General features: G+C 38.9%; 1 protein-coding gene across 3 annotated transcripts in view; it reads left to right on the plus strand.

Moving 5' to 3' along the window:
* adamts7 (a disintegrin-like and metallopeptidase (reprolysin type) with thrombospondin type 1 motif, 7) overlaps positions 1 to 27,464 on the plus strand; it is an 85,553-nt gene that overhangs the window by 26,658 nt on the left and 31,431 nt on the right. For all 3 annotated transcript variants that reach the window (XM_084363283.1, XM_084363284.1, XM_084363285.1), the window contains exons 7-16: positions 762 to 911; positions 4,640 to 4,783; positions 10,651 to 10,795; positions 16,384 to 16,476; positions 18,570 to 18,715; positions 20,029 to 20,198; positions 20,982 to 21,115; positions 21,825 to 21,945; positions 22,082 to 22,326; positions 23,288 to 23,429. In XM_084363283.1, the coding sequence (XP_084219409.1) occupies positions 762 to 911; positions 4,640 to 4,783; positions 10,651 to 10,795; positions 16,384 to 16,476; positions 18,570 to 18,715; positions 20,029 to 20,198; positions 20,982 to 21,115; positions 21,825 to 21,945; positions 22,082 to 22,326; positions 23,288 to 23,429 (1,490 nt within the window). The remainder of the gene's footprint in view (positions 1 to 761; positions 912 to 4,639; positions 4,784 to 10,650; positions 10,796 to 16,383; positions 16,477 to 18,569; positions 18,716 to 20,028; positions 20,199 to 20,981; positions 21,116 to 21,824; positions 21,946 to 22,081; positions 22,327 to 23,287; positions 23,430 to 27,464) is intronic.

Consider the following 27,464-nt stretch of genomic DNA (forward strand, 5'->3'; position numbering starts at 1 on the left):
CATTAATACTAGATTTTCGAAGATTTTTTTCCCCACAGGTTTCACGGTCTGTTTGGCCTCTCTGGTACTGTTGTCTCTTGTCAAACTGCTAAAGAGGTTTTTGTAAGTGTGCATGAATGTTCATCTGAAGGCTATAAAATGATTTGTGGTGTTCCTCAGGGTTTAATTTGAGGTCCTATGCTTTTTTCATCTTTATATGCTGTCACCTGGAAACGTCATCAGACACACAGCTTTACATTGCTCTGTCTCCTGATACCTCAGGACCAATGGATACACTTTTCGATTGTATTTTAGATACCAAGGCAAGGCTTGGGAACTGTTAGTTACCCTTTTTATCGTCTTAAAGACAGTACCAGAGTACAACCATTTCTCATTGTTCACATTGTCTAAAGCACATTGTATTACATTTTATTTGAATCAAAAGTGTGAAAAGTCTGATTGACAGGTTTTTTAAAAAATATTGTGGAAAATACAGTCAGTGGTTTCATTTATTATATAAGAGGAATAAATTGCAATTATTTAAATCAAATGGCTAGTATGAGAATTAACGTCAGCAAGACATATGAGATCTGCTCCAAACTGATGTGATGATTTTCTTTAAATAGCCCACCTTTTTTTCTTTCGTTTCCCACCACCTCCTTCCCGTACTTTTCACCTCCCATTAGTTTCATCCATTCCTCCTCACCTTAAGTGATCTCCAGTGTGTCGCTTCTCTTTTTTCCCTTCCAACCGATAACTAACTAACACTCCACTCTTCACAGGAAAGACATCTGTGCAGCCATCAACATGCCTTGTGAGACTCTGGGTCTGTCCCATGTGGCGGGGATGTGTCAGCCACATCGTAGTTGCAGCATTAGCGAGGACACGGGCCTCCCATTGGCCTTCACTGTGGCTCATGAGCTGGGACACAAGTAAGTGTTCATTACACTCACACACACACACACACACATTATAGTATTCTGTGTCATGTTCACATTGTTAAATAATCAGCAGAAAATACTGATGATGTAAAAATGTTTAAGATTTCACCATATATTTCAATGTAAGCAAAATGCAACTGACTGTTCAGCAAGCACTGCCAACCTTCATCTTTCTGATCCTGCATGGCAAACGTGCAATCAGCAATGATAACACCTGCTGATTCACCACAAAAGCACCCCCCTCCTCCCTCAGCCAGCGATGGTTGATTGTTCTGGCTGAACCGACTGTTGCTTGCAGATTTCTGTCAGCAAGGCCAGCTGATGAACCTGGCACACTTGTTGCCCTTTCATGCTAATTTATAATTCAGCTTCTTAATGACCTGCTTGAGGATTTTCTTTTCCTCAAATGACTTCCCAACAGACTTGGTAATTAAGGAACATAAATGGCATTTATACAAAAGCACATTCTCAGAAAGGAACTAAATCAACAACTCACAAAAAGAAGCTAATCCAGACCTTGGTACAGCAGAGGAGCGGTGTGAAACCTCCCTAACAAATTATATTTTCAATACTGCGTGGGTTTAATGCAACAAGGTTAAATTAAACAAATGAAACCAATAATTGGTATTCCAGCCGGTTGATGAGAACACTAGCATCTGCTGCTCTGATAAGCCTTCAGCCCTCCTTGAAAAGCTGTTTACAATGATTTATGTGATAAGATAGTCGATGTGTTTTATCTGTGTTTATGAGTGTCAGTGCTTGTTGAACAGTCAAGAGGACTGAAAAGCTGGAATACGTAAGGTATAACTGCCACATTGAGAAAGAGAAAAATGATCTCCCTCGTGACTTGCTGTGGCAAAGTTTGTAAGTTGTGGCAATCAGTTTTTTTTATACAGTGTTTCTGATCATTCATCACCTCAGTGTCTTAGATAACCATTAGCAACGCTAACTAGTCACTCAGTGTAGCACCAAAGTGACTGATTTTCAGAGTTTAACTAATATTAGGTTGCTATGGCTTTTTTTCATTGGGTGCTTGGGGGAGCTGCTTAACATTAAAGTGATAGTTTGGGTCTTTTGATGTGGGGTTTTATGATGTACTTATCCCTGGTCAGTGTGTTACTGCAGAAGATGACCGTCAGCTCTCCACCTGTGTGGAGAAGCAGCGCATAGCACCGACAGGGAAGCAGAGCATTACTGCCAATCGTACTGACAGCAAGATGTATTTAGCCACGTAAAAGAAGAAATATATATATATATATATATATATATATATATATATATATATATATATATATATATACACATTTAAGTTTACGCTATATTTTGAACATTTTTGGTGCTTTACATTGCTGTCAGACAGCCACACAAAGTCTGATGTACAGATGTGGGAATGTAGTCCCAAAGGGAAGGGCCATATCTGAATATATATCGTAGAGTAATACCACAAATTGTTAAAAACTGTAACTGTAGAAGGCACATACAGAACAAAAGTCAATCAAACAAATGTTCCACTGGGAAAATGTCCTTAGACAATTGTAAATATCAGTCTTCCTTCATGCTCTGCCTCCTACCCTCCATTAATCCGTCTGTATACACTCAGTTTGCAATTAAAATCAAGTTCTCTTCAGAGTGAGTCAACTTGACTGCAAGCAGTGTGTGATTGATAACTCCCTTCTGTTTGTTCATCTTGATTGTTGTGGTCCAGCTGAGCTCATTCTCCACTGTGTGTGGTTGGCGGGTAGTTATCAATTCGTGTTTGGTCTGTTTTTAAGGTTGTTGAATGCTTGAACAAGTTCTGGATTGACAGGAGCCCTTTGTGAATACCAATCTGTCCTTCCTGTACGGACAAAATGAAAATGAGTTCACTGAGGCTCCAACATTGGAATGACAGACTGAGGTTGTTTTCAGCATTCAGAGGTGCCGTAGTACAGGTAGTTTTAACAAAGAGAGAAAAAAAGGGTTACGTATTTTTGGGACTGCTAATTTTTCTCCTAATCCACGGTGACAATTATTAGTTTTTCCCTTCTGCCACCTTTAAATAGCTCAAATCTTCAGTTTTGCAACTGCTACTGTAAAGGGACATATTTCTCTATTGAATTCACATAAACTGTTGATGTAATGCAGTTATCCAAGAAGTGAAATAGCAGGGGAGGAAGCTAGATGGCTAGTTGCTTATTAGCTGTTTTGCATCTCCCATAGACTTCAATACTGCTGTCACCACAGTGTGGGACCAAAGCAAGATTCTGTGATGTAATAACCCTTCCCTCTTTTTTAGGTTCCTTGATTCGAACAAGGAAGAGTGTGACATCATCAAGCCTCTCAACCTTAATTAGCGAGACCGTTAGCGTAAACGACAAAGATTGCTTGCATATTTTATCAGTTGTAGGCATAAATGTGAATTAAGAATATACCCCAAACAACAAAATGAAACTTCTGCTTGTGTCTGGTAACATTAAACTCAGTCAAAGGCTGTTTCCCAATGTAATAAAACAGCTAGTTAATAATTAGCCCATTTTGCTTTTTGGGCAATTGCATAGCATCAACAGTTTTACATAAATTAAATAGAGACAGGAGTCCCTGTACAGTATGACCAGTTGCAAAAAGTAGATTTAAGCTATACACACAGTATAGCACCAAAGCAAGATAAGCTAACGTAATGGCCCTTCCTATGTTTTTTAGCTTCCTTGATTAAAGGTGCACTATGTAGTTTTGGCGAAGAAATTTTAATCAAAAGAGAAAGAGAAAGAGATCACTGACTGATTTTTTTATGCCTTAACAAACTAAATAAACAAACTCTCTTCATTTTCATGACTGAATAATCAAACTGACCTTAAGGACAACACAATTTATACTGTTTTACTTTATTTATATGTGGCGGACCCTGCCACCTCTATATCTTCAAACAGTGTTCTGGGGACCTTATTTTCCTCTGAGAACAGCTTGTTTATTCAGGTTTGGAAAAAATACATATTCTGAGTTTGCATAATTACCTCATTAATAATGTAAATATTAAAATTCTGAGTTTGAATTTCTTCTCCAAAACTACACAGTGCCCCTTTAAAAGTTATCGTAAAATTCATATCAACAAAACATAATTTGAACTTTACATTACACTCCAACTGTGACTTTGAGCCCTATCATCCCTTGAGTTTACAGTGTCCGATACAGGTTTTATTCATGCTCAAATCGACAGTAGAGTGAAGTGCAGAACATTTCTCCAATAATGTGTGCTTATGGTAATTTTCAAACTCATCAGCTAGACATACAGTAAATAAGCATTAATCACTGCTAGAGGGGAGTTCTAGGTTTTTCAATTCACTTATTTTTAACTGGCAATTAGCAGCTACAAGTGGAAATATTTCCAAAGGCACCAAATCAGCTTTAATTCTCACTGCAGTCACTCCTGTTCCTGCAGATGTGAAGCATCCATAAAGCCACCCACGGCCTTTTCAGAAGCAGAGGTCCAACATGCAAGCAATTTGCAATGGGATGTGCTAACGCTCTCATTTGATTAACAACCTTTTGTTTACTTAACTTTCCTTTTTCACAGCCTTTTTACAGATTGCTTTGACGGAATAACTCTGTTGCTGTACCCACATCACAATAAAGAACTGTAACATGTATTTGTTTGTTGTTGCACATTGTAGCTTTACTCTGAAGTCAGTACTTGTTGTGCCTACTCACGGTCCCTCTGTGTGGGATGTGCTTTTATGTCACAGCTTTGGGATTCAGCATGATGGCAACGGTAATGACTGTGAACCCATTGGGAAACGACCTTTCGTCATGTCTCCACAGCTCCTGTACGGCACCTCCCTGCCCAGGTGGTCACGCTGCAGTCGCCAGTATATCACCCGCTTCCTCGAGTGAGTGCCACACATGATGTATGACTGAGATTCTGTGTTAAAGGTTCAAGTCTGCATTTGCCCACAGCTTTTTGAATGCATCCATTTAGAGGGTCTTTGATAACCACATACTATGTCTGTGCTCCATATACAGTAAATGTGTGGAAGAAAAGAACAAGTGTTTCTATTGTACCTGAGAGTCTATGAATACTCCATGACCTTCAGATTCCTCTGTCACATGGACTTCTGCTGACTTTGTTGTATGGCTGTGCAAAAAAGATCAATACTGAATTATTATTGTGTTATAAGACTACATATTGTCTTAAATTTTGGATATTGTTGGATGTCATGATATGTCGTAAGTGTTGTCTTTTCATGGTTTTAAAGGCTGCATTAAAGTAAAATGCTGTAATTCTCTGAACTAGAACCTGTTCTGATACTTTCCATCAGCAAGCAGGTTCGTAGATAATAACTGCATTTTTATTTTTGGGTGAACTGTTCCTTTAACACATGTTTTTGTGTAATAGTAGCATGGTGGCACTAAGCAAATAATTAAGGAAATGGGCTAATTGCCACCGATTTCCATACATGCTAAAAACAGTATATATATCAGTATGCTTGTCTATAGTCTGTGTGTGTGTGTGTGTGTGTGTGTGTGTGTGTGTGTGTGTGTGTGTGTGTTAGGCGGGGGGGGGGGCTTCAACAGGACGTGTTGAATGTCTGAAATAGTTCCCTGGAGTTGCTCCAGTTTCTGAGCTCCAAGCATCTGGAATTCATTTAGTGGGTGTTCAGCTACTTGACAGCATTGTAGCTTCTTGACTCCACTGTGGGGAAAAAAATGGGCCGTGGGCCGATATTTACACTCGAGGGAGTTTGCTACACAAAGGCCACTGGTTTGTGTGTTTGTGTGCGTTTGTGTCTGAGTGGAGGTAATTAAAAAAGGAGACAGGGAGAGCTGCCAACATTTTTAAATGAAAGTGTGTTGTCATTTGTCATTTTGTCCGTACCATTTCAGAATTTTGCTGACTAACTAATGGATGCCATTAAATTTGGTACCAAATTCTAAGTCTTAAAAAATGGTCAAGCTTTCTGGTCTGAAAAGTGAAAAGCGGAAGTGCCTTACACCTGCATTCTTTATAATGGCCAGCAGGGGGCATCTCCACTGATCTCATAAAGAAGTCAGATTGAACGTAAGCTTGTGAGAAATATGAGAGTAAAATAGATGATAAAGCCAGGTATGTTTTAGACTATGGCTACCTTATGTCGCCACCAAAGTTTGTCCCCATGTATTCAGTCAGATATCAGGATATCTTCCCCAGTTCCTCCCTCCTGTCCAAATACGTCTGGGTCCAAAAAAACAACGATGGCGATGGCTAGTCCGTAAACCAAAGGGTGACATCACGGATAGTTCACACTTGATAGTAACTCATGTTCCCTACGAGTGACTAGACTAGACTCTTGTTTCCTGAAGCAGGTTTGAGTTTATTACTGCTAATAACTTCCTTTTGACTGAATATAAATGACAGTTAAATCTGCTTTTTGGCAAACTGAGACACTAAAATGAGCAACCAAAGTTGATTCTGGTCCAGAATAACCCACCTACATTATGATAAAAAGTGTTTGTAATAGTCTAAATGAGAACACGAAAAAGAACAGCCCGTTTTCAGTAACCATGGCACGATGACAAGTGAGGAAATAAACACCCCCTCTGTATGTCTTCCCTTGTCTCTCAGACGCCTCTCGTTTCACCTCCACATCCAGCCAGCCAATCCAAAATCTGCATTGATCATTGTACTCTCATGAGACTCTTGATATGAATCTCCCCATCTCATTTCTCTAAATGCCAGGTTTCCCCCTCCATTTTCTCTGTTTTATCTCTTCCACTGACTGCAGGACAAGCCTTCTATTGTATGTAGCTTTAGTCGTCCCGCAGGCCTCTGCTACTCGTGCTGCTTCAGAGGTTTGGTCCGTGGGTGTTATTTTATGTGGAATGTGGAAGGTCACATTGAGCTGAGTGGTTGAGATGTTATCACATAGATGGGCTACTCATAAACACCCGGCCACCCTTTAATGTAATTGAAATTCCTGAAAGGCCAAAGAGGCTTAGTGGCAAAAAAACGAAGAAAAAACTCATTTCATGTTCAATTAGCTGCTAAATAGAGGACCCGCAGAAGCTGAAGTAAACAGTTACAGCCTGGACCAATCTCACACATAACATAGCATATATGATCACACATTTACACTGATTGTAAATGATTTTTGTGGTGAAAGGATTCTGCATACACTTCAGTTATTGGCATAAACATTTCCAGGAAAGCTGGTTTTCACTGAGGCTGCAGTAGAACCTAATTTGCCCTCTGAGCTGCCTTTCAGTCCTGAGGCACTCATGGAGAACATTTTAATTGCTGGTATTCAATAGTCAGTGTGAGGTCATCTCAAGTTAATGATTTTGTTGTGCTCAACAGCCAGCCTTCGTAACTTTAGATATGGATTTTTTTTAGTCTTTAGGTGTATTCTAAGTGTATACATCTATTAATAATGTGAAAATGTAATGGTATCTACAGTGATATCTTGGATATTTGAGCAAGTGTTCTCATTGCCAAGACTTTGTGCAACTATCTATAATGTGTTAATTACACAGAACTCACTCTTTAAAGCTGCTCTAGTCAAATTTTTGTATTAGCAATGGATGAAATGACTGTGATGTAATGAAATGATGTAACATGAAAGGGTTTGCTTGTCATGACAAACCCACGGAAGATTATTGCCAAGCTCTTTGGTTCCCCTTACTCTGTGTCCTAACTGCATGCAAGCATCCAATGTGATGACGGACGCTCGCTCCCCTCGCTGAATCTATTAAATATGCTTTCTGTTACACCATGTAAACAAACCACGTACTTGTCAGCTGCGTGCTGGAGATCAGATTGGAGACCAAAGGGATAGTTCAGGTCTTTTGATGCGTAAATACACATTTGCCATGTCAAACTGAAAAAGATTAAGATATGTTTTCCTTCTTGATGTCTTTGACTGGTTAAAATGCACAAAATCACAGTAATCACAATATGGTGCTTTTCTGTCACACATAGAAGACATGTTTCCAGTTTGATTGATCAATGAAAAGTAAAACAAGGTACAGTTTGAGCAGTCTTTTGCTGTCAAGTTTAATCTTTTTATTTGCCGCTATACAGGCATAATGAGGGAAAAACATCTTGTGCAATTTCCATCTTGTTAGCAGCAGCACAGCCCGCTGATTTGATTGCACAGTCATTACATTGTGCAGCAATGTAGCTGGTTTATGAGTGTGGTGTAATTTTTTTAGTTTTTTGTATACCTCTGTTATTTATTTCTCTTACACTCTACACTTATCTGTACTTATTTCTGTTTACTGGGGATCAAATAAGATTTATCTTTTTGTCTCATCTTATTTAAAGATAACACCATCACTCGGCCACATCCCAAATTTATTGGTGCTTTCTTAACATTCATTTATGTTCATAACACCTGCACAATGAAGTTTGTACCCAGTTGGCTTCACTTGTGCTCATTTTTGCCCACATGTGTGCAGTGCAGAAGGCCAGAACTCAAGACTTGGCTCTTCCAGAGCATCACAGCTTTATCCAGACTTATTTTTCCCCTTTTTCCTGCTCAGTGAAAACTATAAAGCAGCAGTGCTGCCTGTAAATCTGACTTCATGCTTATTTAGGAATCTAATCATGATCTCCAACAGTTTTTCTATGATTTATTACCCTTTTCACTTTGACATTACAGAACATAACAACACTTGATTGACTTAAGCACATAAAATAATGCACATGTCCTTTATTTATCTGCCTATGTTCTTTATTTTAAGCACATAATAACATAATATAAAGGACATAGGCTTCGTCCCATGCAGGTGTATTTACACTGAGCTTTGGCAGTGCAGCTTTACATCAGCTAGGCCAGGTAGGTCATGAATGCAATTAAAATTCATATTACAAAGCGCACATGTATTTAATGACCGCAGGCTAATCACAATCCCATCACAGCTCTCATTATGGAGATGTAAATGCTGGCTAATTTTCTAGTGACAGTGAAATGATTCACGTGTACATCAGAGAACTTTGTTCTTTGTTTAAGGTTACTATACAATTACAGGGAGGTTAAGGCCCGTAAATTAGACTCTCAGTGTATAATTTGGTTGTTATTGTTATGCTTTTACTTTTTGTGATTACCACATTAAACGTGCACTGTGTAGGATTAAGGGGGGGGCTTCAGGGGTAGAATGTTCATAATTATCTTTACATTAGTCTATGAAAGTAAGAATCATTGTGATGTTTTCACAATTAGTATGACTGACTGATACAGCTAAAAAATAACCTTGCAGTGTTTGCTAATATTAAGCCAAATGAGTTGACCAAGATGTACTTGTTTAACACGTGAGTAACAAATCAAAACATTGAGTCCTTAAGGTTGTTTTCTTGCATGTAATAAAGAATCATTTATATGTTTAATAAATGTAAATCAGACTTGATATGTCTAGTTCTTAAACAGTTACAATATTTCCAAATATCTCTCGTGTGTGTGCTTTTTTTTGGCAAAGAAAATTAAATAGCATTCAATCAAATTTCTTTTTTCCTAATTTAATCTGCAGGTTTTAATTAGAAAGATGCTTTTAATTTTCTTTTGATTGAACATCAGATTGCACTGAACACTGAAGCAATATCACTGAATGATTACTTACAGCGTACTGACATGCACAATTAATCAAAGCAACACTTTCTGAGTCTTGATATAAATCTTGCCTTGCACTCATGTAGATGAGGTTCACATGGACATTCAAAGTGTTTTTATCCATGCTTGGGGTCCCAGGGGATGGAAATGCTGGTGTAAATGTTGGTCCTTCGAGACTGAAACTTATCTACAACTGCTGGATGGATATCCATGAAATTTGGAACAGACTTTCATGCCTCCCTCCGAATTAATTGTAATTACCTGCCCAATGTGCACAGCAGTTTTCAAGTTTGTGACCAAAATCTGTTTGTGCCGTGCCGCATTTATTTCACGGTCTGATTTACTACAGTACGCTTACTACGCACATTTCTATAGAGTCATGATGCTCAGAAAATAAATCATAACACAGTGAAATATTTTCATTGGCTACAGCTCTGCTCAACCTCAGTGAAACTCAAAATGTTATTCATAAATTGTGATATTGTAATCTCAAGTGCTCAGTTTGTTGATGAAGGTTCTCAGTCATCCAGGTCCTGGTAATTCTAAGTGCTGTATCGTAGGCAACTGGACTTTCAGTTTCTTGGAGACGTCTCACCTCTCATCCAAGAGGCTTCAGTTCTAACTAACTGGAGGGGAGCTGCAGGCTTTTAAACTCTGTCTGAGAGTCCTTACAGAGTTGTTAAGGACACGTGTGAGCTCTGAGTTTCAGAGTCATTAGGGCCACTTGACCCAACCAGCCTTCATGTGGGTTGCTAGGGCTAGGTGAGCCATGGTGTGAATGGTTGTTAAGCTGTACAGTATGTTCACGTGTTGGTCCACTGCAGTTCCCTGGATCATTTTGTTGTCACACAGTTGGGATCAGTGTTTTGCTCAGATTGTCTGTTGCTGAGTATTCTTGTTGTATTATAGTATTCCTTGCCTCTGCTGGAAACTTCAAATGCATTACATTTGGGATAAAGTCCTGCCCATCTTTAAGTGTACGTTTCTGTACTACACTGTAAATGGGACCAACGTTTACAGTGTAGTACAGAAAGGTAGTAAATACATACATTAATTTTGATAAAAAATATTGCAGAATGATACTGTGTGTGTAACAAAGAAACATTTATAAACTGTGCTCACCTGACTGTTTTTCATGTCTTACTTTATGCACCCCCTCCTCCCACCCCTCACAGTCGCGGCTGGGGCTGGTGTCTCGATGATACCCCGGTGAAGGAGAAGCTGTCCGTAAACTTGGTTCTTCCTGGGGTTCTGTACAGCGCTGCCCATCAGTGTCGACTGCAGTATGGCCCTGGGTCCCTGCTCTGCGATGACATGGATGTAAGACTCTCTAAGACAACCGATAAATCAAAGTAAAACCTTGCAACACCATGTACAGTTGTATAGACAAAATGTAGGCTTCCTCCTTTCTCCTTCTCTTCTTCACTGCATGTTTGTCCTTTTCTAGTTGGTCCTGTCTTGTGGTGTTGTTTCTGCTGCCACAACAACACGTTCCTTTGTGTACCTACAGCCCCCTCTATTGTTCGGTGATCCCATCATTTCCTCAGTACAATGTGCTGGTGCAACCTTTATCATTTCAGTACTGTAAGAGATTGTTAAAAAAAACGCTTCTGTGAGCTTGTACTAATAACTGAAGGTGACTATTTTTTATCAGCTCAGATGTTGTCTCTTCTGGACGAGCCTGGCAGGACAGTAGGATGTAAATATTCAGAGAACTTTGTGAGAAAATAAACCGGAACACAGAGGGAATGTCTTCTCTCTTTGGAAATCCCCATTGGAAACTGCATCCTTACAAAAACCAACATGATGGTCGCAAATCAGTCGTGTTTAGATTGAAAAAAAAGAAACTATGAAATCATTACAGTCAAAGCCTTTTGATAAGCCACAAGACAAACAAGTGTTTGAAAAAATGGTGGCCTGAAGAAGCAATCGGAGTGAGTGAGTCATCAACATTTACAGTATCCTGAAGGAATCCAGGACACACAGGTTGCCACTGTCAACCCCACTGTGCGTCGGCACACTGTTGTATTGAGTCTTTACACATGGCTTCATCATTGTAACCCAAAACCTAACCCTGTCTGCAACATGCACGATACAGATTATTTGACATGTTTGTATTTTGGATTTAAGTTTTTTGGATAAACTGAAGGATGAAACAACAAAACGCAACTTCCTGAGGAAAGACAGTTGATTGTTGAGTCTCTGGGTTGGCGTCCTACCCAACTATTTTTCTCCAGGAAGCTGCATTGTGTCACTTTAAGCCTTTACATGGACCATTTTCTGCATTACAGGCACTATTACTTTTTATATTTTAGGTACATTTTGCTAATAATACTAGAGTATTTTCACATTGTGCTACTTCTACAAATACCCTCACACGTTGACTACAATGTCAGGAAGTGTCGAGATAGAATCGTGCACGCACAGCGTGGAGCCTTTATTTTTTTCCTCGAGCGCCACAGCCATCCCCTCGACCATCACTGCTTAAAATTCCCAGTGATAGCAACATGGCTACGGCGAGCAGCCTAGCTACTGTCTAATGCAATATACAACTATAGGAACCCTAATTTGACCTAGAAAGCCTGATCTTAATGCTACAATATGAAAACGGCAGGATTTTTTTACTTACCTATCCAGTAGAAAGATTTTGAACTTGAAACTTGAGTCCTGGTGGTAAGCAGATACACAAATCAGCAAGGGAACACATTTAAACCCGAACACCGGAGCACTCTCTGTTGAGTGAATGCCCATCCGCTCAGTGTTTAACCTCAGTTTCTGTCACTCTTCCTCTTCCTCTTCATTGCCTCCTCCATCAGTGGTTTCTTTATCTTTTGCAGTGTAGAGTTTTCACCGTTTTTCCAGTTGTTCCACCGTTACCTGGGGATAGCAACCAGGGAAAACAATGCCTCTTCCTGTTTTGGTTGTGCAATGGCAGACATGCATGTTTCCTTTGTGCCGTAACGCAATTTTAATTTCTCTGGGAAAAATCCAGCCCGCTGGCAGGAGGTGTATAGGGACCCAATCTATATGAGAACAGTGTCATTTTTCTACAGCCATTACACTGCATCAAACTATTTACTTCAGAATGAATGAAGTTAAAGCAAAAAAGTTGTCTTTTGCCAGTTTAAGTAAGGTTTTGCTTGCCTTTTGCTTGAAATATAATATTTTCACAGTGTGAATGTTGACTGTTGACTTTGGTGCACTATGTGCTATTCTGCCATCAGAATTATAACCATGATAATTCAGATGTCAGCTTAACAGCTGAGTGTGACTTTTCAAATGATAAATTGCTGATGAGCAAAATTATCAGGAAAGGTCTTTGTAATTGATCCTTTTCAGGAGAGGTAGCTCTGATTTTTAGTGAGTGAGTGAGACTGTACCTGTGAGCAGTTCCGCATGGCCAGACAAACCACCATCCCGATTTAGCCCGGGAAACCCCCCTCTGCATCAACCCTAGACTAATGACATGAGCTGGATTTAAACTGTCTGCATAAGCAAAACGCACATCCTTGTCTGTAGCTGGTAGTGTGAAACATAGTTCATGTAGGACATGAGGCAATTACAGCGACTGGTTTCCAAGGATTTACAAGCAAATGACTCGAACCAGTCTTAGTATTCAAGCCCACTACTGAAGAATCTAACAGATTTGTTTGAAGGAGAGAATCGATGCAGACACTTTTTTGACACAGGGTTTTCACTCCTTCAGGGCAGTCTTTCCTGTGCCGTGTGCATTTGATTAAATCCTCTAGGCTTTCACAGCTGTGTCTTCCTTAGACTGCTTGTGTATTGTGGCTGGGAGCAGATATACAATGCAGATCAACAGGCCAGAGCAACAACTGCAGCAAAAGGCTGGACAGACAGAGACCACACACGCATTTTTCCACCAGCAAACGAAGTGTCCTTATAAACACTGTGTGTAACAACATGCACAAGTTTTACAAGCAAGCCCCCGGGATAGAAAAACAGTGGGATGCAAAATCAACAGCCTGCTGCTCTGAAAATCTACAAATTTTGTTCAGTCCAGGCACATAGTTACTCAAGTTAAAAATGTTGAGTTTCTTTTTTTATGCATGTTTACCAACTGCCTTAAGGTACCCTGTGGTGTTTTCATGTAACAAAACATGGTAATGTTAAGAATCAGTGTTTTTCATCAAATAGTAAGGTGTGTGTCCTCTAGGCCTTATTGACATGCTGAATACATTTCCTTCCACGTAAAATGTTGTTTTCCACAGTGGTGGAAGAACAGTTTGGCTCCTTTACTCCTTTGTAAGTAAAAGTACTAGTGCCGCACTAAAAAAACACCCCACTGCAAGAAAAAGTCCTGCATTTAAAAACGTACTTAAGTGATGTTTAAGTAGTAAGGATTATCAGCAAAATGTATTACAAGTATGGAAAGTATAAGTACTCATTGTACAGTTAATGTTTTACTTTTATATCCGATGTTTTTGGATTAATATTACTGTTGCATTAATGCGCATGTGTCATTATACCACTGTAGATGTTTAAGTTTGAGCTCATTTAAAGGCGCTATTTGTAAGTGAAATTGATTTTGAGTCTCATTCCCACCTCGTCAAAAATTGATGCTTTGGGATGGCGGCTGACCCGTCCTACAATCCCAAAGCATCAGTTTTTGAAGAGTTGGGAATGAGACTTAAAAAATCAATTTTTCTCAGAAATAGCAGCTTTTAAATTGGTTATTTCTATTTCTCAAAAAAATTAACTTTTCATGAGCTCAGAAAAACTGTCAACTGTCTGTTTTCAGCTCTGTGACGATGCCTTTCCAGCTTATCCAGGAGGGTTCATGAAGAGGTTATTTAGTTTAAGAAGTAGGAGAACACATACAGGAACTTTTCATCCTTCAGTACGCAAGTACACAAAGTCATCCCTGAGTAATCTTACTTGCCTCTGAAATGTAGTGGAGTAGAAGAATAAAGTTGCATAAAATGGAAACACTCAAGTACCTATTAAAGTCCAGTAGTTGAGTAAATGTGCTTTGTTACGTTCCACTGCTGGTTTTCTATATTAGTGATTCACCATGAAAGTGTGCAGGGAAGGGACAAAATACTGTGTAGTGGAAAAGTTGAAAGTTACGGGAATGCCAAAGAAACACCTTTGCTTTTAAAGGATGCGTATTCACTTTCTGAACAAAACTTTGCTAAAACCTTTACTTTTCAATTCCTTCCTTCAATTCCTTTTGTTGCAAAACCTCTTCCTCGTTCATTTTGTTGTTGTTGTTGTTCATGAGTTCATTATTTCTTACTTTTCCAATTAAGCTGTTGTGCCACGCTGGAGATGAAATTTCTTTTGTTGATAAAACACGTGTCTGCAGCACACGTACAGTATGTATACTGTTCAAGGTCGAACTTGTGAATTATGTCCCACCATCCAAGTGCTGCTATTGTGCAGCAGTTTCACATAAAGCTTTGACCATGTGGTTGCTACTTGTACCATTGTACATTGTGGATGTATGCTCATAGGGGGGCTGCAGTTTGTCGAAACAGTGGAGATGCCGGCAGTGTCCTTGGTTAGAGGGATTACATAGGCTGCTCGATACTTGGTCGGTTTGGGGATTTGGGAATGTTTCTCTATTGATTTGTCTGTTTATTGTGTGAGATGCAGCCAGAGGAGGCTGTCAGGTCCTGATAAATCTCCTTGCATGGGGCTCAGGTAGCCATCTGGAAAGCCAAGGAGAATCAGATCCAGGTTGTGACTCAGACCTGCTCTTTTTAGCAGCACTGGTCTTTCAAAGCTGCTGTGGAGTTTAATGTTCAGTCACTGAGACCTTTCCATTTCAGTTCATCTCTACATTGAGAATCAATACTGTACTTCTCCCTAACCTCTCTGTTCTCTTCCTTAATCTTTTTCTTTCCTTGTAAGGGGCAGGATATTACTTTGGAAGAAGCTAAATATTGCAGTATATTACTCTGAAAAGAAGCTAAATATTGCTCACAAATTGCATTCTGAAAGTTCAAATGCTGAAATCGTTTGCATCTCAAAAATCATCTTTATCCACATGGTGATGAATTTGACTAAAATGGAAAATGTCCTCCACACAATCATCACAAATGTCAAGCAACCACAACAGGAATAGGCTTAGACTATCAAACTCATCAGCCAGGGGCTGTTTTATAAGCAGCACATTGACCTTTGGTATCTTCACACACAGAGATTTTACTCCTGTGGGAAATAAACACCTCCTTATTGCTCTTCTGATTCAGAATTGTTGGAAACACACCCGAGATTGTTGTCTGTAAAAGTCCCTTTTACATTTCCATGAGATTTTACATGGAGCCAGGCTAACATTAGCCAATAATCTAATTAAATGTAATTGGCTTCTGAGAAGGGGTAGCTGATCCTCTCATGTAACTCTCAACTAGAAAGCAGGTTTTTTAAATGTCGACCTGCTGAAGTGCAGATTTCACACACAAATGTCTTTGAAAATCATCAGTATGGAACATGAAGCACGGGACTAATGGCAACTGGATTCTAGGAAGTAAGGCAGCACACAGTGCCAAGGCTCTCACTTCACATACTGCATTCTTATCACACAAAGCAACAAATAGGCTTTGTGAGCGAGGGTACGCTTCAACCATCAATATTAATGACACTTGAACTCTGTATTGACAGATGGGGACATAAATAAATGCAAGATGTACAGTGCACGTATATAAACTACATTTATTACAATAAGCAAGAAGAGAGTTTCAAGATAGATTATTCACCACATCTGCTTTCATTTTATATGAGGTCAAATTCATTATGTAGCTTTATGCACTGCATGTTTGAGTGGGGAACAGCGTATGCACCATATTTGCTTCTATACTTAGAACGCCTTGTGGAAATAAATGTATGTTTGAAAGGCAAGCAGGTTGAAGAAATAATACATATATCTCTCTCTGCTTTCCCAGAATGTATGCAGCACTCTGTGGTGCACTGTGGGAACCACCTGCCACTCAAAGCTGGACGGGGCTGTGGATGGGACCAGTTGTGGTCAGGACAAGGTGAGTTGTATTTCATGTGCATGAGAGAGGTGGGGGTTGTGATGAGAATCCAGATTCTGTTCTTGACAGCTGACAGTGGTTGATTTCCAGAGGGGTCAGGGAGACTCATGGGAGTTTTTTTTTCCTGTTTCCCTCAAGGGAGTCAACATGTAGAAACAGGACTCTGACAGACCCCTACCCTGCAAATGTGTTTGTTTTAGATTGGTTTCTGACCTTTTTGCCTGGTTTTGTTTCTTTAATATTACAAGTAGTACTGAAATAGATTCCACTCATTTAGCCTTCATTTATACAGGGTGGCCCGATGAGAGCAGGTGCTCTGTGTACACAGGACAACAAAACAGACCAAAAATTCATGCATATACAGTATATTCTACATATAATGACAGAACATATACTTAAACAAAAAAACACAAGTGGTCAACAAAAACACATGCACTCAAACAGCTCCAAGCCAGCTTACAAGGTCTCAAAGGTCCCATATCATGCTCATTTTCAGGTCCATACCCAGTCTGCTCTGATTGGTCAGCTCTCACAGGCCTGAGGTGTTATGTAACCATGGCTGTGTTGGGGGTGGTGACTGTGTAGTTGTGACATCACTATGGAAGACTTGATGGCTCGTTTGAAATGACAGTTTCTGAAGTAACCATGTCATAATTTGTTGGTGTTTATATTTGATAGTTGTTTACTAGTTGTGTGCATTCTCTGTGGATTGAGTGTTTTGCTACTTCAAAAGTTTTTATATAACTGCTTAATATATTAATACAAACCATACACAACCTTAAAACTGAGTAAAAGGGATCAGCTGGTCCAACCTCCCAGGTTTTTTATTGTTCCACTTCTGTGGAGCATAAAATGTAAGAACCGGTTTCCAGTCTTAGTATTCGTATGGTGATTTTCAAGGTCCAAATAATCCTATTGGGACATAGCACATACAGTGGTTGACCTATCCTTAAGATGACATATAAGATACCCTGGTAGTTTGCTGAAAAGTGCTTTATATATAAACAGAAGTGCTGTTCTCTTCCTACCGCCATCGACAGCCACTCAGCTTTCTCATAGTAAACAACAATGTGTTTTGAACTTCAGGGCAGAATGATAGTGATTCTGGTATCAGGATGGTGTGTGGAAAACTTCAACAACACATTCATTTTGCATTCATGCCACCAGGCACCAACTGCCTCTTATCAGCAGAGGTAGGTAGCGGAATAAAATGAGTGACTACTGTAACACCACAAACCACTATGAAACACATTTCAGCTTATTAGTGTTGCTTTTAAGATTTTTTTCCAACAATGAAATTAGTTAAAGGTGCACTTTGTAGTTCTAGGGAAGAAATTTTAATCAGAAGAGAAAGATCTTTTTTTTTTTTTATGCCTAAACAAACTAAATAAAATTTTCATGACTGAATAAACTGAATAAACAAAGTGACAACACGGTTTCAAACTGTTTTACTTTGTTTATATTTGGGGGAACCTGCCCACTTTTGAGTTTGTATTGTTACATCATTAATATTGTTAATATTAAAATTCTGAGTTTGAATTTCCTCTCCAAACAACATAGTGCCCCTTTAACAGGTAGATGGGTTTCCTTGTTTGCATCTTTTCTCTCAGGAGGTTTAATTTCATGAATGACAGACTAAAAACTAATTTAACTACAAACTAACTAGTTAATGCTAACTAAGAGTTAGCATTCATTATGTGTAATAGCACCGCTAAAAGTGTATTCATGTTATATTATGTTGGCAGAGATAGACTTTCAATATACATAACTGCATAACTATAAAAAAAATACTGAGCCATTATGCAGGAGTAAAAATGTTTTTAAAATAATGCAATTAATACAAGATAAGGTTAAACAATGAAATGGACTTAACAAATCCTGTCATTGAAAGTGAAAAGAAAAATATACATGCTGTGATATTTAGAGATATGTACTGTATCAGAATACAGACAATATTGTACTTATAAACCTTGAAGTGAGTGGGCGACAAATGTAGAAACAACACTTCATTATCTGTCAAGTAGGAACAAGAAGATGAAGCTATGTGTTAACCTGCATTTAATGATGTAAAATGTGCTATTTTCTTTTACCAGTGGTGTTTCAGAGGAGAGTGTGTCACAGTTGGATACGAGCCAGCGAGTGTAAATGGTGGCTGGGCATCGTGGAGCGAGTGGTCGGCCTGTTCGAGGACGTGTGGGTCCGGAGTCCGGAGCGCCCACAGAGACTGTGATAACCCAGTGTAAGATTTACCTTTCAGCACAAAATACTTTGAAATTGAAGTGAATCTGAAATTGACCTTTTCTTGACAAGAGGAAAAACATCTTATTAACAGTTAATGATTGAAAATGACTGTGTATATACTGTTATGTAGTAGTGTAGTGTAGTCTCATCAGGTGTGGGTGGAGTGATTAACCTTCTTTGGGAAAAACATGGACAGATAATGATTGACGTTTGCAAAATGAGAGGAGCATCAGGCAGAAACTTAATTCACACATTTGATCGACCTGTCGCTTGCCGGTGAGAGACAGCACAATCTATGATGTAATCTGCAGAGTGCAGCCCAATCAATGAGGCTGATATCATCAGCAAAACAAGAATGAGAAGAACTGTTTTATATGCTGCATTTGTTTCCATATTTAATGTTTGTTTGTGCTTCATATGCATTTATACATACAAATGATACCTGCCATTCACCATTATCTGATTATTTTAACACAATCTTACGAAAATCTAAAAAAACAAAGTGTAAAAATCAATTGTGTTTAGAGATTTCTTGCCACCTAAAGAAACAGTATTTTTACAGTAGTTTAGGAATGTTTAAGTGACTGACACTAACTGTCTGTCACTTAACACAACTCTTCATAAGCTTCACTGTCAACCTTAAACATGTGAGATGTTGCTCTGAGCAAGAATGTTTTCTTGTAATCTTATCATTACACCCTTTTAATATCAGTTTATCATGCACAAAGAGGGTTAAGAGGGTGGCTCAAATCAATATCTGAAGCATCTCCTCTTCATTCAAACCCTTGTGTATACAAGGTTGTTTAGAGAGCAAGCTCTCTATTCCCATACATTCACCATACAACACATCACCTAGCAACCAGTCAAAGGAAAGACATACATTAGCACAGTCAAAAGAGTCTGAAACTGCGCAATGGGCACCAGTCTTTCTAATTTCGCAAAATGTATCGAAATTGTTCCACTTTTGTGTACCATAATATTTAGATTCGATTATGTTTATTGAGATGTTTATTGAGATGTTTATTGTCACTCTGATCGTACAAGTTTCACAGGTTTGCTTAGAGGCTCCTCTACAGAAATGGTAAACAGTAATTGGGGAATAAAATGGAAATGGAAATGAAAATTTAACAGCTAGTTTTCCAATCTCAGTGTTAATAACTTGATTTCTAAGAACCAGATAGTCTTGGGACCTGATGCAGTGTGAATTTGATCTACAGTTAACGTGACATGTAAGATAAGCAGGTAGTTTACTCAGGTAGTTGTTCCAAATATCAGGACTGAAATATCGAAATATATTTTACTGTCCTACAGTCCGAAACACAGAGGGAAGTATTGTCTGGGAGAGCGACGGCGGTACAAGATCTGTCACACTGCAGCGTGTCTTCATGACCTGCCCACCTTCAGAGACCTCCAGTGTAGTCACTTCAACACAATGCCGTATAAGGGCAAGCTCTACAAGTGGGAAGCAGTCATCAGCAGAGGTGAGCTATATATTTATTTCCTCATGCCCGTAGTGCTATTTATGCATCTAGATTATTTTTGGTGTGAGTTGCTGAGATGTGGACATATCAAAGCTAGATGGCACTTGGCTTGTGCCAAAAATATAAGTTTGGAAAAAACTAAGCAGCAAGTCTCTTTACAGAAATCATGATCACTGTTTTCTTTATATCTGAAATACCCCACCAACCACATCACTGCGCAGAGGGAAGGGTGCGTCTACTCATGAATGATGAGCTAGCTAACTAAGCGACTTTACAGCTCGCTGAGGAGGACGCTGGTAATGTTTATGAGCCACTTGTTCGTGAGTAGATGCATGTTTCCTTCTGTGCAGTGACATAGAAAGAAAATAGTTCCTACATGAAACTGCTTACAACAAGGTATGTGGATTATCTTGAGTAACCAGGTCATGACTTCTGTAAGAAACATTGCTTTTGAGTGAGTGCAAACATATTTTTGGGGGGCTTTGAGCACCACAAGCCGAGTGCCATATATTTCTATTATATTCAAGAAAGGCATCTCTACGACCAATATCTCCAAAACTCAGCAACTCGCATGAAAAAAATCGATCGGTGGATAAAAAGCACTATAGGTGAGAGGAATAATATGGATTTTTGATTTTAGGGTGAACTGTCCCTTTTAATTTGATTCAGGCTCTGACAGTTTTCAGGCAAACTTAAAAAGAGCACCTTTTGTTGCTGTTGTTCAGTGTCCATCTCTCTCAAAGCTTTGTTCCCTCTTTCCTTTGGATCTCTAATTTCTTCCAGTGAGCCCATGTGAACTGCACTGCCGTCCAGTGAACGAACATTTTTCTGAAAAGATGCGAGATGCTGTCACCGACGGGACGCCGTGCCACGAAGGCAACAAAAGCAGAGACATGTGCATCAACGGCATCTGTCAGGTATCAACAATGTTCCCACTATTCCACATACTGTATTCTCTCTGTTGTCTCGTCTTCTGTTTCCTCTGCTCATTCAAAACAAAAACTAATCGATTATTCCACACTTGTATCTATATGGGAAATTCTCCTGGTATATCTCTGCTTCATTTCATTGCACCACTGCCTTGTTGGTCATGCAGTGCATTGAGCTGAAACTCACTTTGTTTTCACTTCAGGTGAGTCTCGTACATTTGACATTCTGAATGAAAACGAGCTTATTGATAGAGCAAACGGCGTGGCTGTTATCTGCCTGTGCTTGCCTATCACCCCGGGCCAAAATGCCAGTCACTGATACAGACACTGTTTGGATACCGAGTGGACAGCAATCACAGACTCTGGGCTCTGATTTCATGACATTTTGTGACATTTTTGTCGGGCAGCCACGTTTTCCAACTTACCTGCCCCATTTTTGTGTTTCCAGTGGTCCCTGTAATGCAAAAAGGCTAAATCTGTGTTTGACAGAAGCGTTGCAACTATTTTTTTATGCTGTTATCTTGAGAGTTATTTATTTTATCTCAGGATAATAAACAACTTTGTCAGGATAGCCAGATAATTCATCATGAGAAGACAGTTCTCTGCTGATATATAATGTCTATTATCTAATTTTGCTTTTTTTGTATAATCACTGTCAGGTTTTTCCTAGATAATGTATTGTTGACTTTATTTACAGAATGTAGGCTGTGACTATGTGGTTGCGTCCAACGCTGTGGAGGATCGCTGCGGGGTGTGTAACGGTAACGGCTCCACCTGCACGACTGTGAGGAGAACGTTTGAGGAGAGCGAAGGACTTGGTATGTTTCTTACTTGGTTCAGCAGCAACAGGCCTATTGTATGTTATAATAGTGTAATATATAATTAAGATGTAAAGTAACAATATATATAAATCTGGTCATCTTGTGTTTTTAATTCGCGTTAAATGTCCTCCAGGCTATGTAGACATCGGACTGATCCCAGAGGGAGCTTGGGACATTCGCATTGAGGAGGTGGCTGAAGCTGGGAACTTCCTGGCACTACGAAGTGACAACCCCAACAAGTATTTTCTGAACGGCGGCTGGACGATTCAGTGGAACGGAGAGTACAAGGCAGCAGGGACGGTGTTCACCTACGAGAGGACAGGACACCTGGAGAATCTGACGTCTCCAGGGCCCACCATGGAACCACTGTGGATTCAGGTAGGACTGACTGACTGACTGATCGACAGACGGATGGATGGATGGATGGATTTGTATTTCAAACGTGTAAAAAGAAAAGAAAACAAACAGTATATGAAAAGCTTTCAAACAAAACAAGCTGAATTAAAAACCCTAATTAAGGTTAACAAAGTTAGGTTTTGGTTCCTTTCTTCTAACAAGCCTCTTCCCACAACGTCCTATATTCTGATATCTAGTGGTGGAAAGTAACTAAATACACTTACTGAAGTACTTAAGTACAATTTTGAGAAAAATATTGTCCTTTTTACTACATTTATTTGAAATCTTTAGTTACTAGCTACTTTGCAGAATCAGTTTAATAATACAAAATACTTTTGCTAGTTTTAGTGAAGTACAAAATCTAAGAACTTCTTCCACCCCAGCTGATATCCAAGGATCTATGAGGGTTTGGACATTGCTAAATAAAATTGTCAAATAAAAACCAGGAGACTTTATTCATTCTGAGTGTACACAAGCCTAATGGGTTAATATAATAACAGTAAATTTGGGGTGGACATAGTTTGATGTTACAGAAGTTGAAAACTATAACTATGTAGACACTTACTGCCTACTTTAATAAAAAAAAGAAACACGTTACATTGGGGGGAGGGTTAGTGGGAAAAAATAATTGTACCATATATATTACCTTATTTTTTCAGTGCAGCCTCCCACTAGAGAAGGACAATAACCACAAAACACTTAGTGCAGCATTTGTTTGAGACCCTACCTGTCTACCACTGCTTTTGTATATAGAAAATGATCTCTTAAATGAAGCTGTCTCTTTTTGATAATTTTTTATGGTTCTCCACATGTGGTCGAAACAGAAACAGTACAAAAGAGATGTTTAGTTTGTGATTTAGTTCCTGGGGATATTTTGCCAGAAGGGCTGATAGTTTTCTTTATATATTTCAGAATTTGTCAGATATTGTCTTTTGTGTCACAGCTTCTCTTTCAGGAGACCAATCCAGGCGTGCGGTACGAGTACACAATCAGTCAAAATGTTTCCGAGAACAACGATTTGCCTGCATCAGAATTCTTCTGGAAATACGGCTCTTGGACTGAGTGCAGTGTTACCTGTGGGACAGGTGAGAGAAACAAGTTTATTTTGTTGGTCCTCAGCATCAGGTAGTGACAGAATACATGTAATCTGGATTACATAATCAGATCAAATAAGTAAAGATAATACAGATTACAGCCCAGATTACATTTGGAAAAGTGTAAAATAACATTGCCACGATAACTTGATTTCAATTTTTTATTACTTCTTTAAAATATGATTTTTTTTTTGTGGAACTCAAATATTTGTGGCTGCATCCATTTTTTTATACAAGGTGCAATATTTTTCAGTAATTCATGAAATCCAACAGAACCATGTGACTGAAATGATGCTATTATTCTTTCTTCAACTAGGAAGGCCAAACGTTGACCCTCATAATTGTATAATAGTAAAAAGCCTCAAAGAAAACTATTCAAAGAAGGAGCATTCATCTTTTTTCCATTATGTTTCTGCAATAAAGAAAAAAACAAGAGAAGAAATAAACAAATAAACTGATGTTAAATGCGTAACGAGCTTTGTGTGAAGTTGTGTAACTGCACAAAGCTGTACATGCACAATTTATTCAGATGTGAAGATTTTCAAAACAACACTGTCACAAAACATTATCTCTGTCAATAACTTGTAAATTAAAATGAAAATAAGTCTTCAGTGAAGTTTATAGATGAATCTGAAATTAAGTAAGACCTGATACCTGAACTATACTATCTTTAATACAGCTGAATGTATTATCAGGTTTCTACAAACTTTATTCTTTAGCTCCTTTGCAGCAACAGGTTTTCATTTTAACAAGCTTGTACATGTTTATCAAGGCACCATATTTTTCTTAATGTAGTTGCTGATGCATTGTCTAGAAGTGCCGTACAAACACTACTAAGCATACAGAAGGACGCATCAATAATTCACGATTAAGATGTTTCATTTACTCTGTCGTGAGTAAAGTGTGTTGAGTTGTTCCTCGTGTCCACACTCCTTCTGAGGGGAAGTTCTTTTATCTCTGATTTCATTAGATTATGGTCCGTTCTGAGCGGAGTGATGGATCTTGGAGATCATTGTGCTTCACAGTGTGAATGAAATGAAAAAATGGCTCGTATTGTTGGACGAACGTGACTTGAAAGCTTGTCCCCCATGGATGAACTGTAGACCAATGAAACTAGCATTAGAGACGGTGCTTTCAAAGACATTTTCAAAGACTGTAGTCTTGTTTTGACAGGTGAAACTTGTTGAATTACTTGCAGTATTATCAAGCTTCACACACTGGACTGGTGTCTTTGACGTTTACTTTAATGACCATGACCGTGTTGGTCTTAAAGTGAGGTATGATCAGGTGCACTGATGGATAGACCAACAAAAAGCTGGTCTGAAGTCTGTCGGTCTTTCATTAATCACCTCCGATTTGGTCGAAATAAATCCTCAAAGGACGAGGTAGGATGTATAAATATTTTTGCTTCTCTGCCACTCAAGGCTCTCCTGTCCCCCCCTGTTGTTTCTTCTCCTCCCATGGAGTCATTGTCCTGATCAGAGCCGCTGTACATCATCTCCACACTGTATTGGATTTAACTACCGTACTTCTTCATGGCAGCCAGTCACTATAGTCAAAGAGTATACTGAGCAGTATTGTGGGCCGTCTAATCTGACTTTTGGAGCCTGGAGAGATGGATGCAGGGTTGGAGGTGAAACTTGCTGTTTTATTTAAATGCAATAAGAGGTTGCTGCAAGTTTTACAGCAGTGTTGCAGGTCGCTTGTAATAATGGAGCAGCAGCATTGGCAAAGTGAAGTACCTGCTGAAATAGGCCTAGAATAGGCATTTTTGTCCATATTGTTGTGAGTACAGGATATTGTAAAAGATGTTTAGCCTTGGGGGTCAAAAAGAAGCACGTAATAAGGAACTGAGTAAACACAGAGGACAAAGCATGGAAATTGTTGGCCTTGCTGTTTTTTTGTTTCTTTCTGTGTGGAAAGGCAAATAAATGGAGGAAAAGCACAAAATGTGTTAAAGATGGAGTTGGAGAGGTGAGGTCAACAGCAACTGTAACCTCTGCAAACACAGCTGGAGGTCAGTCAACTTCACCAGAGCGAGGAGGCAGCATCTCTGAAATCTGATGTGCTGAAATAAAATAATACTCCGGACGACAGGCCTCATAATTTTGAATTTGCTTGCTGATTTGGACCGTTTTTTTATTTTATGAATACTGTACACAAATTAAAGGTGCACTATGTAGTTTTGAGGAAGACATTTTCATCAGAAGAGAAAAGATCTTCACTGACTGATTTGTTTAATGCCTGAACAAGCTACTGTATACAAACAGACTCTCTTTGTTTTCAATGAACTAAATAAACAAACTGACCTTAAAGGACAACACAATTTATACTGTTTTACTTTGTTCATATTTGGCGGACCCTGCCACCTTTCTAGTTTCAAACAGTGTTCTGGGACCTTATTTTCCTCTGAGAACAGCTTGTTTATTCAGTTATGGGAAAAAAAATTATATTTCCTAGTTTGTTTTATTACCTCATTAATATTGTAAATATTTGAATTTCTTCCCTCAAACTACATAGTGCCCCTTTAATATACACTTGTACACCGAATGTCAGCTGTCCTGATTCCAGCTGTACAAAAGTAACTTGTTTTAAGATTATCCTGATGAGAATAGCAAAACGTATCAGAAATCAATTAGGTGCCAATAACAGAGAGAAGAAACAAATATGAAAAAAACAAATAACTTGCTGCTGTTTACTTTGGCAGTGATCTGGAGGACGTGTCACCTCGTGTCTGCACAGTGACCACGTGTGTGTTTAAAATAAAAGCCTTTTAGCCATTAACAAATGCTTCATCAATGAGTGTCACATGACATAATACATACTGGTAGTTTATATTCACTGTAGGGTGTATACAGTATGTGACATTTCGCCATTTTTGTAGGCACTGTACATGGCAGAACAGTTTTTGGTAACACTTTATATTTAAGGTGTAATTTGTGAGAAATGGCCAGAATCCAAATTTACGGGGGGGCAGCATGACCGCTACTTGTTATACTCAGGCATGTGTATTTTAACATAATCTGCAGATTTATTTTCCATCTATTCTGTTAATGTGTCCTCCTCAATGCGTCCTTGGGTCCCTTGAAAGGCGCTTTATAAAACCGGATATTATTATTTATGTACAGGCACTTCTTATCCTTCTGTGACTTGGGATTTTTATTTCTTAGTCCTGGGCAGAGCAAGCTGCCTCACAAAAAAAGTACACAGTGCCTAGATGCTTTCCCTAGAAAATCCACTTTCTCTTCCACCTCACCACTTTTTAATTCAGCACATCAAATAACAAAACGTGCATTAAATATATCTCGCTAAGTGTCAGATCGCAGAACATGATTTGTTCAAATGGCTGTTAAATTCAGACAAAGAGACCATGTAATCTACGTACATGGCTTTGATTGTTTTCCTGTCTCCCTTATTTCTTTTTTTCTTTTTGTCTCCACCTGGCTTTCAATCTTTACCAAGCTGGCCTGTTCTTTTCGAGATGACTTTGAAGGTGTAAATTAGCTATCAGACTTGCATTGTGGCCCTGGGCTGAGGGTGAAGGGAGGTGAGAGTTGTCTCCTGCTGGAAATCCCCTCAGGGGGGCGAGAGTAATAATGGAGAGGACATCACAGGTGGAGATAAATCTGTCAGAGCCTTCAGAGACGAGTCCTTTTGTGTACTGCTGCCTGAAACATGGATGTTTGACAGTACAAAAAGATACAGAAATATATTTCTGTCTAACTAGAAGGGCTGCAGCCATTATTTTCATTAATTATTATTTTCAGGATTAATCAATCAATCATTTAGCATTTATTTTTGATGTCATTTGTTTATTTGAGTTTATATTGAGTTTTAAACGTCAGATATGTAGTGCACCTCCTTATTGCAAGCATTCGTCACTCCAATATTTACTTCCCTTCACTGACAACACAGTTTGTCCACTTGTGAAAAATGCTCATCACAATTTCCCAGAGGCCAAAGTGACATCTTCAAATTGCTTCTTTTGTCCAACCAACAGTCCAAAACCCAAAGAATCTTGATTTA

Source organism: Pagrus pagrus (genome assembly GCF_965226575.1).
Source record: "Pagrus pagrus genome assembly, chromosome: 1".
Taxonomy (NCBI): Eukaryota; Metazoa; Chordata; class Actinopteri; order Spariformes; family Sparidae; genus Pagrus; species Pagrus pagrus.